The sequence below is a fragment of the Capricornis sumatraensis genome, chromosome 3 (genome assembly GCF_032405125.1).
Source record: "Capricornis sumatraensis isolate serow.1 chromosome 3, serow.2, whole genome shotgun sequence".
Lineage (NCBI taxonomy): Eukaryota > Metazoa > Chordata > Mammalia > Artiodactyla > Bovidae > Capricornis > Capricornis sumatraensis.
The window spans coordinates 159927056-159943253 of record NC_091071.1 but is presented as its reverse complement, the minus strand read 5'-3'; the positions used below and the strand labels follow the sequence as shown (position 1 = coordinate 159943253).

The 16198-nt window shown below is 38.6% G+C and overlaps 1 protein-coding gene across 1 annotated transcript in view; it reads left to right on the top strand.

Annotated features, from left to right (window-relative positions):
* COL4A4 (collagen type IV alpha 4 chain) overlaps nt 1-16198 on the top strand; it is a 148172-nt gene that overhangs the window by 13564 nt on the left and 118410 nt on the right. The window contains exons 2-4 of the mRNA XM_068969399.1: nt 1728-1893; nt 3627-3669; nt 13152-13229. Coding sequence (XP_068825500.1) covers nt 1838-1893; nt 3627-3669; nt 13152-13229 — 177 coding nt within the window. The 5' untranslated portion in view covers nt 1728-1837. The remainder of the gene's footprint in view (nt 1-1727; nt 1894-3626; nt 3670-13151; nt 13230-16198) is intronic.

The following is a 16198-nucleotide window of genomic DNA, read 5'->3' as shown; positions in this document are numbered from 1 at the left end:
TACCGCTGATGTTCTTTAATTTTTGACTGTGTTTCCTATTTGTCTGAAATATCACTTACAGTTTGAATGTTTCAAGCCAATTTATGTATTCCTCTTAAAACAGTAATTTGTTTTATTGAGACATGCTTCTAGAAGGCAAATAAAAAACTATGTCAATGATGGATTTAGGAATGGGAAAAGATCTAGTTACTCAAAGTGATTCTGTTTCTACTTGGTTTTGAAATTATCATGGAACATCATTCTGATGCTTACTTGGAAAACTAGTCTCTCATAAATATCACGTTGATTGAGTTTATCTAGATTTTATCCAGAAATTTAAAATTAAGTTGTAACATTCTACACTCCCATTTCCTTCTTTGTACTTAATTCTTACAGGTACGGGTCTTTAGAGAAGCCAAAGTTTTAAAGATGAGACATTTCAAATTCTTTGAGCCAAAGAGAGCTTTTTTCAAAGTATATGGTACTTGGAGTCAAGATATTTTTTGTTTTCTAAAATTGAGATATGTTTCAAAAATAAAACACACCATTTTCACTCTTTTAAAGTTTATAATTCAGTGGTTTTTAGTGTACTTATTGTGCAACCATTACCCTATCTAAATCCATAACACATTACCCTCCAGAAAACTCCATACCTCCCCTTTGCCCCTCCTCCAACCTTTGATAATTACTAATCTATTAATATTTTCTGTCTCTATGGGTATTCCTATTTCGACATTTCATACACATGGAATTATACAGTCCATGATTTCTTTCACTTGGCATCGCGTTTTCAAGGTTCCTCTATGTTGTAGCACTGATTGGTACTTCATTCTTTTTTATGGTCAAATATTCCATTCTGGGACTTCCCTGGTGGCTCAGTGGTAGAGAATCCGCTTGCATGCAAGAGACATGGGTTCAGTCCCTGGGTTGGGAAGATCCGCTGGGAAGGAAACAGCTACCCACTCCAGTGCCCTTGCCTGGGAAATCCCATGGACGGGGGAGCCTGGCAGGCTACAGTGCATGGGGTCTCAAAAGAGCTCGACACGACTTAGTGACTAAACAACAGCAACAAGTACTTCACTGTATGGATGTAGCATGTTTTGCTTAGTCATCGATTGAAATGAGTCATTCCCATTTTTGGCCATTACAAATAATTCTGCTGTAAATATTCATGTACAGGTTTATGTATGAACATATTTTGTCAGTTCTCTTGAGTGTATACCTAGGAATGAAATTGCTGTGTCATATGGTAACTCTGTGTTTAACTTTTTGATGACCTGCCAAAATATGGCACCATTTTACATAAAACATGTTTATATATCTTTGCTGTTTGTAGGCAAAATGTACATTTCTACACTAGGGGATTCCTTTTTAGTTTCAAAAATTAAAAAAAAAAAGCACTTGAGTGAATTTTAGCTTGAATTTTTAAGAGAAAAGATTAAATAGAAGAAAATTTCACGTAACAAAATGAAACAATAATTTTTGTAAAAGTTGTATGTATATGTATCTTTTCATTTTTGAAAAATGTATTAATGAATGAAAGGATTTGGTATTTGTATTTCTAAGAATTAAAAATTGATACATATTCAGTTTACTCATCACTAAGGAAAGAATGTTATGTCAAAACAGTGTTGAAGTTCCTCTTTAGAAAATATTTCCATCACTAACTCTGAATAATGAAAGCAATTATTTTCGATGTGATAATGCATACTGTGTTGAAAAAGATATTTTATATTTGCCGTATACAGACTTAAAACCCAGGACATAGAACCTCACTTATAGATGAGAGTCTTCTGGAAGAGAAGAGTGACAGCGTTTTTGTTGAGTACCAAGACTCGAATATGAAGTAATTTTGCACATGGCATTGGTAAGGCGTTCTTTCAGGTGCAACAAGCTCTTGGCCACCGATTCCTGGTGAGTGTCCTCAAGTATGATCACTGGCTTTTATCTGGTAATTTCTCCCCAGTGTTGGTTTTATAGGTATAAATTATCTGAGTGTCAAAAAATCAAAGTATTCCAGAAATCTATAAATTTTACCTGCTGCTGTTCTATTAAATAGCACATTTATTATTAAGCAGCAGTTCTCTCTACTCTTCTAGAATTGCAGCCACACAATCACCCAGTGGGAGAATGTACAAGGCCACAGATTCTTGCTCTACTATTCACTGGGTTTGAATAGCAAAAACCTTCTTGTGTCCAGAGCTGCAGGGTCCCTATAACAAGCAGTTATAGCAGTTAGGACAATGCACTGCATGAGTGTGGTAGGCAGAATGATGACCCCCCAAAGCTGTCCATGCCATAATCGCTTGAACCTCTGAATGTGTTGTTATGTGGCAAGGGAGAATTATGGTTATAGATGAAATTAAGGTTGCTAATCAGCTGACTGTGCAATGGGAAGTTATCCTGGATTATTTGAGGCACCCAGTATAATCACAAGTGTCCCCGAGCCCACTCAGCTGCAGTGTCCCCTTTTGGCTTCCCTGGTGGCTCAGGCGGTAAAGAATCCTCCTGTAATCTTCCTGGTTGCGAAGATCCCCTGGAGAAGGAAATGGCAACCTACTCCAATACTCTTGACTAGAGAATCCCATGGACAGAAGAGCCTGGCAGGCTACAGCCCATGAGGTCGCAAAGAGTTGGGCACAACTGAGGGACTAAGACCCTGGAAGTGAAGGAGGGAGGCAGAAGATTGAGAGTCAAGAGGGAGATGTGATGATGCAGGCAGAGGTCAGAGGGGTGTAGCAGGAGAGAGACTTGACTGGCCACTGCTGGCTTTGAAGGTGGAAGGGACCACAAGCCAAGGAATGCAGGCACCCTTTAGAATCCAGAAAAAGCAAGGAATCCGAGTGTCCCTTGGAGCCTTCAGAAGAGACACAGCCCTGCCAACATCTTGATCTTTTTTTTTTTTTTTTTTGCCAGTGAGACCTATTTCAGACTTCTGGCCTCTAGAATGATAAGAAAATAAATTTTTGTTGTTTTATGTCACCAAGTTTGTGGTCATGTGCTACAGCAGCAGTAGCTAACTATTAATAGTATGAGATTGTTCAAAGGGACTACAAAAATATTGGGAGTTATGACAGGTAAATGTTAAATAGTGAAAAATATGGAAAATTTTGAAGCTGATGAACATGTATTGATGGGCAATGAAGGAAGAGAGGGTGATGGGAAGGAGGCTTTTTCCATACTGTTTCCCAAATCATCTCCTCAGCCCAGTTAGATTTCTTCCATTCTCTCTCCTTCTGGTTGTTCCCACTTAACAGCGTCCAGAATACCTTAATCTTTGCAGTAGTTCCTGGGCAAAGCTGCTTGCTTCCTGCTCTCCTCTAGTTTTTATTCTGAGAGTCATCTCCCTTCACTTACCATCCACCCAGGTCTCACCTTCCCAGTGTCCCTATGGTACCCAGCACAGTGAGGGCCACATTAAAGGGTGTGAATACCTCTTGATTAATTAAAAAGAGGAAATATGGTGATGCTATCTGGAGAGAGGGTAGCATTCATCTGGTCACTGATGACCATCAATTGGTGATACTAGCCTATTAGAAACTTAAAAAAAAGCTTTCTGGAGTTAATTCCTATGTCCTTTTGCTTTTTAGTTTGTTTTCCATGAAAACCAACAGTTTAAATTAATTTGCATTTTTGTTTTTTGGTAGGTCACTCATACTTATTCTCTTTTCTGTACAATATGCATATGGGGTAAGTCCATTAATGAGCTCTGATTCCATGTTGAAAATTTACTTTACTGAATGCATTACTTTTATTATACTGTCTTAAACCATTTTTAAAAATTGAAGTATAGTTAATTTACAGTATTGTGTTAGTTTCAGAAATAAAGGAAAAATGATTCAGTTATATATCTCTATCTATCTGCCTCTTGATTCTTCTCTATTATAGGTTATCACAAGATATTGAATATAGTTCCCTGTGATATACAGTAAAGTCTTGTTGTTTATTTTATATATAATGGTGTGTTTATATTAATCCCAAACTTCTAATTTATCTCCCCCACACCTTTGGTAACCATAAGTTTGCTTTCTATGTCTCTGAGTCTATTTCTGTTTTGTTAATAAGTTCATTAGTATCACTTTTTTAGATTCCACATGTAAGTGAGATCATATGGTATCTTTCTCTCTCTGTCCGACTTACTTAACTTAGCTTCACTTACTTCATGGATAATCTCTATCCATGTTGATGCAAATGGCGTTATTTCATTCTTTTTATGGCTGAGTAGTATTACATTATGTATATGTATATATACACACACGTTTCATTACATATATATGCATATATATATATGGATATAATATCACATCTTCTTTATCCATTCATCTGTTGATGGATGTTTAGGTTGATTCCATGTCTTGGCTATCTTAAACAGAGCTACTGTGAATATTCTGTCACATTTGTCTTTTCCAATTAGAGTTTTCTTTGGATATATGCCCAGGATTGGGGTTGCAGGATCACATAGTAACTCTATTTTCAGTTTTTTAGGGACTTCTATATTGTTCTTCATACTGCCTATACCAATTTGCATTCCCAACAGCAATAGAGGAAGATTCCTATTTCTCCACACACTCTCCAGCATCTATTATTTGTAGAGTTTTTGATGATAGCCATTCTGACTGGTGTGAGGTGATACCTCATTGGAGTTTTGATTTGCATTTCTCTTAGTGATATTGAGCATCTTTTCATATGCCTGTTGGCCACTTGTATATCTTCTTTGGAGAAATGTCTATTTAGGTCTTCTACCCATTTTTTATTTGGTTGTTAGAATTTGTTTTTATTTGTTTGTTTTGTATTAAGCTCTATGAGCTCTTTGTCTATTTTGGAAATTAATCCCTTATTGGTAGCATCATTTGTAAATATTTTCTACCAGCCAGTAGGTTGTTTTTTTCAATTTGTTTATGGTTTCCTTTGATGTGTAAAATATTTAAGTTTAAATAGGTCCCATTTGTTTATTTTGGGTTTTATTTCCATTACTCTAGGATACAGATCCAAGAAAATTTTGCTACAACTCATGTCAAAGAGAGTTCTGTCTATATTTTCATCTAGGAGTTTTATACTATCCTGTCTTTTAGGTCAATAACCCGTTTTGAGTTTATTTTTGTACATGGTGTTAGGGAATGTTCTAAATTCATTCTTTTACATGTAGCTGTCCAGTTTTCCCAGTAACACTTATTGAAGAGATTCTCTTTTCTATATTGTGTATTCTTGTTGTAGATTAATTGACCATAAGTTCATGATTGTATTTCTGAACTTTCTATACTGTTCCATTGATGTATGTGTCTGTTTTTGTGCCAGTGTCATACTGTTTTGATTACTGTTGCTTTGTAGTATAACCTGAACTCAGGGAGCATGATTCCTCCAGCTCTGTTCTTCTTAAGACTGTTTTGTGGGCTTTATGTGTTTCCATCAGTTCAGTTCAGTTCAGTTCAGTTCAGTTGCTCAGTCATGTCCGACTCTTTGCGACCCCCATGAATCCCAGCACGCCAGGCCTCTGTGTCCATCACCATCACCCAGAGTTCACTCAGACTTACGTCCATCGAGTCCTTGATGCCATCCAGCCATCTCATCCTGGGTTGCCCCCTTCTCCTCCTGCCGCCAATTTCTCCCAGCATCAGAGTCTTTTCCAATGAGTCAACTCTTCGCATGAGGTGGCCAAAGTACTGGAGTTTCAGCTTTAGCATCATTCCTTCCAAAGAAATCCCAAGGCTGATCTCCTTCAGAATGGACTGGTTGGATCTCCTTGCAGTTCAAGGGACTCTCAAGAGTCTTCTCCAACACCACAGTTCAAAAGCATCAATTCTTTGGCATTCAGCCTTCTTCACAGTCCAACTCTCACATCCATACATGACCACAGGAAAAACCATAGCCTTGACCAGATGGACCTTAGTCAGCAACGTAATGTCTCTGCTTTTGAATATACTATCTAGGCTGGTCATAACTTTTCTTCCAAGGAGTAAGCGTCTTTTAATTTCATGGCTGCAGTCACCATCTGCAGTGATTTTGGAGCCCCCAAAAAATAAAGTCTGACACTGTTTCTACTGTTTCCCCATTTATTTCCCATGAAGTGATGGGACCAGATGCCGTGATCTTCATTTTCTGAATGTTGAGCTTTAAGCCAACTTTTTCACTCTCCTCTTTCACTTTCATCAAGAGGCTTTTTAGATCCTCTTTACTTTCTGCCATAAGGGTGGTGTCATCTGCATATCTGAGGTGGTTGATATTTCTCCTGGCAATCTTGATTCCAGCTTGTGCTTCTTCCAGTCCAGCATTTCTCAGGATGTACTCTGCATATAAGTTAAATAAGCAGGGTGACAATATACAGCCTTGATGTACTCCTTTTCCTATTTGGAACCAGTCTGTTGTTCCATGTCCAGTTCTAACTGTTGCTTCCTGACCTGCATACAGATTTCTCAAGAGGCAGGTTAGGTGGTCTGGTATTCCCATCTCTTTCAGAATTTTCCACAGTTTCTTGTGATCCACACAGTCAAAGGCTTTGGCATAGTCAATAAAGCAGAAATAGATGTTTTTCTGGAACTCTCTTGCTTTTTCCATACAAAATTAAAAAAAAATTGTTTGTTCTAGTTCTGTGAAAAAATGCCATTGATAATTTGATAGGGATTGCATTGAATCTGTAGATTTCCTTGATTAGTGTGGTTCTTTTAACAGTATTGATGCTTGCAATCCAAGAACATGATATATCTTTCCATCTATTTGTGTTGTCTTTGATTTCTTTCATCAGTGTCTTATGGTTTTCAGAGTACAGGTTTTTTTGCCTTTTCAGGTAGATTTATTCCTGGGCATTTTATTCTTTTTGATATGATGGTAAGTGGGATTGTTTCCTTAATTTCTCTTTCTGATATTTTGTTGTTAATGTATAGACATGCAAGAGATTTTTCTCTGTGTTGATTTTTATCCTATAACTTTATTAAATTCATAGCTTTTTTGGTGACATCTTTAGGATTTTCTGTGTATAGTATCATGTCATATGCAAACAGTGACAGTTTTATTTCCTCTTTTCCAATTTGGATTCTTTTTTATTTCTTTTTCTTTTCTGATTGCTATGACAGGACTTTCAAAACTGTATTATGTGTAAGTGGCAAGCATGGGCATGCTTGTCTTGTTCCTGATCTTAGAGGAAATATTTTCAGGTTTTCACCATTGAGTATGATGTTAGCTTTGGGTTTGTCATATATGACCTTTATTATTTTGAAGTATGTTCCCTTTAAGCCCACTTTTTGGAGAGTTTTTTTTTTTTAAGCTCACAAGTGGATGCTGAGTTTTATCAAAATCTTTTTCTACATCTATTGAGATAATCATTTGGATTTTATTCTTCAATTTGTAAATGGGGTGTATCACATTGGTTGATTTGCAGGCAGGTCTTGAAAAATCTTTGCATTTGTTGGATAAATCCCAGTTGATCATGATATGTAAACCTTTTACTATATTGTTGGAGTTGGTTTGCTGTTATTTTGTTGAGAATTTTCCATCTGTGTTCATTAGAGATATTGGCCTATAATTTAATTTTTGTGATACCTTCATCTGGTTTAGATATCAAGGTGATGGTGGCCTCATAGAATGAGTTCAGAAGTATTTCTTCCTCTGTAATATTTTGGGATAGTTGTCATCTCTTCTCTGAATGTTTGGTAGAATTTCCCTGTGAAGCCATCTGGTTGTGGACTTTTTGTTTGTTGAAATTATTTTAGTCACAGATTCAATTTCAGTACATGTAATTGGTCTTTTATATTTTCTCTTTCTTCCTGGTTCAGTCTTGGGAGATTGTACCTTTCTAAGGATTTATCCTTTTCTTCCAAGTTGCCCATTTCATTGGCCTATAATAGACTTTTATGATCCTTTGTATTTGTTGTGTCAGTTATGACTTCTTTTTCATTTTTAATTTTATTGATTTGAGCCCTCTCCTTTTTTTCTTGATGAGTCTGGCTAGAGGTTTCTTAATTTTGTTTATGTTTTCAAAGAACCAGTTTTTAGTTTCATTGATCTTTTCTATTGTTTTCTTGTCTCTATTTTATTTATTTCAGTTTTGATCTTTACGTTTCTTTTCTTCAGCTACCTTTGGGTTTTGTTTGTTGTTTTTTCTTTATTATACTTTTAAACAAGTCACTCTCTGGGGCTTTTTTTCTCATTTGTAAAAACGAAGTGTTGGATTAAATGGGCTGTAAGATTTCTTTTATATCCTACCATCAAGACTAGTAAAATTGCCTAGGTATTAGACATTTCTTTGTTTTATAACAGAGCTATTTTTTCAAAACTCTTTTTCAGAGGGCAGAAGGAAGCAGCTGGGCCATTACAAGATTAAATCAAGAAGTATAAAATTTGAACGTTTTAACTCAGGAGAAGGATAAGCCTTGAACATTCTGTTCTGCTCCTCTCTAGAGAATCTAAGTGATTAAACCCAACTTCAGACATTCTAGGAAATCCTATTGGAGGCAGCCTGTATTCATGTTGATCTTGAGATAGTCAGACTGGTTTAAATCACGCTAATAAATACATCTCTGTCTATCCATCCTGTAGCTTGGACCTATCCAGTCCAGCTTCTGTGATTCAAGTTATCATAGGTCTTTTCAAAGTGAATCAAAATAGAAAGTTGCCACTCATTCTCCTTTCTCTTTTAGGCAGGAGCAGAAAGCACATGCATTAAAGAATAGGATGCCCTGGGTTCCTCTGCCAGTGATTCATCTCATAACCTATTCAAGACTCAGTTTTCTCCTATGGGAACTGGGTTTGATAAAACTTTCCCAGCTTAGTTCACAGGGATTTCAGAGCATCACCTCAAATAATGAACAGAAACACACTGAAATATATGTTTGTGGATTATTTTTCCTCTTACCTGACTTTTTAAAGTTTTTTTTGTATTATGTTCTTTTTTTCTATTATAAAAGTCTATAGAGTGCTAAATTGTACGTCCTTCACTTCTTTATGTTTCATATGAGTGCATATAACACCTGAACAAAGATTATTTTATCTTTGCTCTTCCTGCCAGCTTCTGGTGTGCAGAGATTCTAGAGATTTCCCATAGAGTGACTGTACTGTAGATAGATTTTAAAGGTAGAGATATAAATTGATAAAATCTCTGTGGAAAGTCAATTTGGCATCACCTATCAGGATTTTAAATGCATGTGCCTATTGACTTAGCAATTTCCCTATTTGAAATTTATCATATATATTTATTCTGACATGGATGAATATATATGCACAAAAATATTAGTTTAAAGGTAGCATTCAGAAGCAAGAGGGGAGATAATTAAATGTCCATTAATAAGGACTAACTAAATAAGTTATAATATTGAGTTGGCCAAAAATTCCATTTGGGTTTTTCTGTTAAATGTTATAGAGAAACCCAAGTGAGCTTTTGACCAACCCAATATTTTGTTTAGTGGGTAGCCATATGCAGTAATTCAGAATGACTTTGAAGACATAAGTGAGAAAAGCAAGGTACAAAGAAATATACCTTTTGCGTAAAAGCAAAACAAAGACAAAATTGCCAAAAGTGTGTGTGTGGTCATTGTGTATTAAAAAATATGCTCAGAAATGCCCAGACATGGACTTGAGGTGAGCAGTTATCTTTAGGGGAAGGAACTGGGGACCAGAGTTAGAACAGAAAATTTATTTTTCCATTACTCTGTTTTGAAGTGATTGAATTATCATGTACCTATGTTATTTGTTTAAAATAAAACCCATAAAAGCACAAATGCAGGACAGATCATTAATCTAGAAATTAGTAAAATATTTTCTTGAACTTTCTATGCAACAAATATTTGTTTAAAATATCTGGGATAAAACAGATAGTGAGTTTTATTTTTTTCTCTTTAAAGAGTAACATTGGTTTTTGAGAGTGCTAGTATATTCCCAGAGAATGTGGTTTGTACTTTGAATGTTGACTTGTGTGAGATACTGTCTTTATCTCTTTTTAATGGGGTTATACAGTCTGGTCCTGAGGTACACTTTCTTCCTTTATAGATGCCTCCCTCCTTTAAAGTGATGTTTGTTGGGATATGTCTGATGTAGAAGAACTTTGTAGGGACTAAAATTGCCTCTTGCTTTTTTCTTTTATTGGTCCAAGTTGAAGTTTTCTATGTGTTTCTTTATTAGAATTCTACTAATCTACTTTGAACCAATTCTTCTCTGAAATGTAATTTTGCTACAAACATCTCAGTAATGCTTAGCATAATAAAGTTTAAAAAATAAGAAACTTGCCTCTATTATCAAGCCATCTAACCAACTGACCTTCTTTTTTCTCTGGTTGTTTTGGTATTTCACCAAACACATAGTAATGAATCCCAACCTTAAATGAACCCAAATGTTCAGAATAGTTATTTTAAGTGCTTTCATACTGTCCTGACCTGGCCCTGAGCATGTGATTTTTTTTTTTTTTTTACCTTATCAGGGTTTTGAACTTAACATTTCTGCATTCATAGATAACAGTGTTACCCAAAGCTCAAGAGGTATATGTTTCTGAAACTTCAATTACATTTTTTAACCTAAATGATCTAATTCCTTAGCTCTTGTCAAGATTCAAATTTTTATGTATTTTTCAATGACCCATAAGAGTTATGTTTATAAAATGTACTTTTAACTAATGATTAATCAAAATATTTTTTCTGAGCACATTTTTCAAGAAAAAAGAAGTCTTAATTGTATGATTGAAAAGGAAAGTATGCCACTTAGACTCCTTTCCCTCACATCACATATACATATACACTTGTGTATGTATATGGGGCTGTATACATTTGTACATGTATATGTAATGAAGGGGATATGTATACATTTGTGCATTTCATACATATACATGTATACTCCTGTATGTTTTACATAAGTGTGTTTGTGTATTTATGTATAGTATATTTATGTATATACATATCTTCTATATGAACTGTGCGTACTGCTGTGCAGAATCTTTTAAGCTTAATTAGGTCCCCAAGAGAAAAACAAGTTTTGTATATTAATGCATATATGTGGAATCTAGAGAAGTGGTAGAGATAAACCTAGTTCCAGGGCAGGAATAGAGATGCAGACATAGAGAAGAGACACATAGACACGGGGGAGGGGATGAATTGGAGATTAAGGTCGACAAATGTGCACTGTTATATAAAACAGATAGCTAGTGGGAACCTGCTACATAGCACAAGGAGCTCAGCTGGGTGCTCTGTGGTGACCCGGAGGGGGCGGGAATGGGAAGAGGCAGTGGGAAAGCCACAGGAAGGGGATGTATGTGCACATATAGCTGATTCATTGCAAGGACTGATGCCGAAGCTGAAGCTCCAAAACTTTGGCCACCTGATGCAAAGAACTGACTCACTGGAAAAGACCCTGATGCTGGGAAAGATTGAGGCCAGGAGGAGAAGGGGACAACAGAGGATGAGATGGTTGGTGGGCATCACCAACTCAGTGGAGTGAGCATGAGTTTGAGCAAGCTCCGGGAGTTGAAGATGGACAGGAAATCCTGGTGTGCTGCAGTCCATGGGGTCGCAAAGAGTCGGACATGACAGAGCTACTGAACTGACTGATAGCCGATTCACTTTGTCATGCAGCAGAAACTAACACAGCATCATTGTAAAGCAGATATACCCCAATTTAAAAAAAGAGGACAGTACATATTGGTTCAGTTGTGTGATGTTTCCCCATTATGTGTTGGTCTAAAGGCTAAAGTTTACACTGTTGTTAGTTTTAAAAGATCTGTTAATTATAGAAGTGTGTGGCCCTATCTGGGGCTTCCCAGATGGCACGAGTGATAAAGAACTCACCTGCCAATGCAGGAGATGCAAGAGACACAGGTTCACTCCCTGGGTCAGGAAGATCCCCTGGAGGAGGGCATGGCAACCCATTCCAGTATTCTTCCCATGGAGAGAGGAGCCTGGTGGGCTACAGTCCATGGAAGAGTTGGACACAACTGAAGCGACTTATCAGGATGCATTGGTCCTGTCCATACTCTCGGCTCCCAGCACCGAGAGCTGATGTACCACCTTTGCCCTCTCACCATGCAGCGCTGACCGCCATGAACGAATCGATGCTCAGTGTGTCTTCACTGCAGGCGTGGCATTCTGGCTGTCATTAAGGATCTCTTTGTGGACACCGTTCCTCTAGGACTATAATTTTGTACTGAAGTGACTGAAGACTCGCCATGTACATAAGGAGGGTTTGTGAGAAAATGGGGCTGATTCTTCCCATAGCGGGGTGTGTGTGTGTGTGTGTAGGATGGGTTAAAGTTAAGAAAATATATGATCATGTTGTAATTTAACTTTCTAAACAGCGTGGTAGAAAAGCTAGCTTGAAGTGGGGAAAAGGCCCAAATTATTCAAGTTCAGAAGCTTTTGGTTTGAGAGAAACGTCAGAGGAGCCGTCTTGGGGTGTCAGCAAGCTGTAGGAAGAAGAGTTTTAATTCAAGTGCAAGACTGTGACGGCAGTTCTGACCCACGAGGGCCTCCCTGGGGGACGCATGCCCTAGCTGATCCTGGAGGTGCAGGAAGAGAGTCTTGGAAGAAAAGTCACTCTTATAATTTAAGTTAAACACCGTGGTATACGTGCAGTTTTCCAGCTACATAGTTAACATTCTGAAATTGTTCACAACTTGGTAAACAAACTCTTACCACGAGAGACAAATCATAGAAGTTTCTGGTTAAACATAAATGACTTCAAAGGAGGTCTTTAAAAAAAAAATCCTAGCTCATGTAAACTTTTATCCTGCCCACATAATCATGAACTCTTAAAAAAAATTTTTTTTAACTAATTATTTTTGAGTATAGTTGCTTTGCAATGTTTTATTAGTTTCTGCTGTACAGCACAGTGAATCAGCTATATGTACACATGTATCCCTTCTTTTTTGGATTTCCTTCCCATTTAGGTCACCACAGAGCACTCAGTAGTTTCCTGAGCTATAAAGTATGTTCTCATTAGTTATCTATTTTATACATAGTATCAACAGCATATATATGTCAATCCCAAACTCCCAGTTCATCAACACGTTGATTATCAAGCCACAGTGTAAGTTCTTTGCCTTTTTGTATATCAGTATTAGTCGTTTCAGAGACTCAGAGATAAAACTATACTGCGAACATCTCATTAGTTAGAGAAACCAAGAGTACTTGTTTTAATGTATATATTGTGTACCCAGCTAGGTGATGAATACTGGTCAACTAAATCAATGCTTCACTTTCTAGGGTGGAAAGAAGTTTATTGGTCTCTGTGGAGGAAGAGATTGCTCTCTTTGCCAGTGCTTTCCTGAAAAGGGATCTCGGGTGAGTCACGTAAAATTCAGCATGGGTTGTGGGAGGGGAAAATGGGAAATTACTAATCAAAGGGCATAAAGATGAATTATGCAAGATGAATAAGCTCTAGAGATCTTCCACCCAGCATCCTATCCACTGTCATCAATACATTATTGTTGAATCACTTTGTACAGAAAGGGACCTGGTGTACACAGCCCATGCTGGGTCGCCATATCGATATTCATGTTTTAAAAGCACTAGTTGAGAAGTATTAATACTGTTGTGAGTTAAGAAAAAACCCGCTTAACTTTGTTGAAAGAAGTGTTTCTAGGCATTTGACTGCATGACTCTTGGACGTCTTTTATAACCTTGTGGAATAGTGTTCCATAATCAAAGTGACAGTTGCATTCATCACATGCTCCGTATGTGCCAGGCACTGGTCTGACGTGCTCAAAATGCTTTAGCTCACCAATCCCTCACAATAACTCTCTTCCCATTTTATGGTATCATCTTTGCAGAGCCAAAGACATCAGCACAGAACAATTGAGCACCCTGCTCAAGTCCACCCAGGTGGACTCAAGTCCACAGTGCTTTTGATGACCACACTCGATTCTCTGTCCTGAGAGGCACAATAATAACCCTCTTGGTTACAGTATATGGGGTCTCTTGAACATTTATTTGTAAACCTCTCTCACATATCCTGACAGCAGCAGTTGGCAGGCACTAATTCACCTGTGCTGGGACTATTAGACCAAACCATCCCATTGGTTAAAAACACTCCCACCGAATTACAAGAAAAGAGTATATTTCAGAAGTGTTATACAATTTTGAGTCAAATCAGTGATTTTTGAAACGTGTCCAGATGGATCCAATAGGGCTGTGTGTGATGCTCAAAACACACAATTCCATAAAGATCAGTCCACAAGGATCCAAAATATTACCTTTCTGAGAGAAAGGACCATATATTTCCCACACAGCATTGCTTTATCTTCACACAGTAGTCATACAATATGTGTGTGGTTCCTTTGTCAAGCCCTTTGCTGTAAGCAGCTTCCTTGTTGAGCTTAGGTTATGGCAAATCCCTTTCTGCTTGAACTGGTTTGTTTCTTCTCCAATACATCACAACTTTTGGATCAGAATCTATCTTGAGCTTTTTCTCCAGCCGCTTTTATGATTTATTTTTTTTTAAAGTCTTCATTGAATTTATTGTAGTATTGCTTCTGATAAATGTTTTTATGGCCGTGAAGCACATGGGATCCTAGCTCCCCCATCCAGGGATTGATCCCGTACCCCCTGCATTGGAAGGTGAAGTCTTAACCACAGGACCACTAGGGAAGTCCCCATGATAAAATTTGAAAACTGCATTTGCCAGAAAGCAAAGTTAGGACCCTAAAAACAAGCACTTTGAGAAATGCTTAAGCTTTTTTCATGTCAGTGGTCCCAATAGTCAGGAAAAAAGCCTGGTGTTTTTATGAGGTTGTCCATGTAAATGTGCCAAGATTGCAAGCCAAGATTTTAAGACCCCTGGATTTTGAGGTCCAAGAGAAATGGAGGGATCAGCTCTATGGCAGGAATGGGATGGGAACACCACAGAACAAAGATGAGACCAGGTAGGTGTGGTCCTCTGACTTAATGATGTTTGGAAACTTTTTTTTTTCACTGACACACCTGCATGGAAAAGTGGTGGTGCTTCTGGTTCCAGTGGTTCATAGGCCATGACTGCTTGATATCTACAATGCTTAGGAGCCCCCCATCAAAGAACTATCCATCCTCAAATGCCAGCAGTGCCGAGGTTGAGAAATCCTGCTCTCAGTCCACAGCAGTTCTGAGGCCAGAGGATTATTATGTCCATTGGTCAATATAGGGAACCCTGGATTTCCAAGAGTTTTGAATAACTTGGTTATATGTGGAAGGGGTGGGTGTCCCTGGTGGCTCAAACAGTAAAGGGTCTGCCTGCAATACAAGAGACCTGTGTTCGATCCCGGTGTCAGAAAAATCCCCTGGAGAAGGAAATGGTAACCCACTCCTGTATTCTTGCCTGGAGAATCCCATGGACAGAGGAGTGTGGCAGGCTGCAGTGACCTCCATGGGGTCACAAAGAGTCAGACACGACTGAGCAACTAACACTTTCACTTTCACGTGGAAGGAGCAGGGACCACTTCCAGATGTCTGGTCTCAGTCCCAGCATCTGCCCCATGGTCCAGGAGAAGAGGATGGGACTTGGGTTCAAATGCCAGTTCTCATCCTAATATTCGGGAGCCCCCATGGCCACTTGAATCTACTCAAGCCTGGGTTCCCTTATATTTGCTCCCTTGATGCTTTGTCTTCCGTGTCCTTGGGCTGTGGAACCATCACAGGCATTTGCGTCTGTAGGGTATGTGCTGTCTCTGATCACCAGACCTTCAGCGAGGTGGGTCAGGAGGGCTCACAGGGGTGGGCCTCTGTCTTCGTGACCTGCTGTCTTTGTCCCAGTTTCTGGGTGGTCGAGAAGAGCTGTGTGTGGAACACCAGTCAACCTCTGCCCTTCCTGGCACAGATGGATCCCTGGTGATGGCTGCGAGGCGCTGGCGACATTCTCCAGCTAGGAATTTGGGAGCGTGCCTTGTGCGTAACTGGGAGGAGGTTTGGGGGGCGGCCAGCCAGTCTCACGCCATCTCTCCAGTCACTGCAGTGACAGCTCAAGGTGGGCGATAGAAACAGGAATAAGCTGAATTATGAGGGTTGAGGCACTTTCCAAGGTGGCACAGCCCCTGAGTGGAACAGCAGGGCCTTCCTAAGAGGGAAGTGATGCCTCTTCTGGCTGAATGGCTGACTGAGTGGTTTGTCCAGCCCCAAATCAAAGCTGTTGTGTCTATAGTAAGGGTTGGGGAGCCAAGCTGGGCGAGGGTTTCAGTGGAGACAGAAGCTAGGGTTTGAGGTGGAGTTGGGATGCATCTCTCTTCTCCAGTAGACCACATTTTGCCAGTCCTCCCTAAAGGAGATCAGTCCTGAGTGTTCAT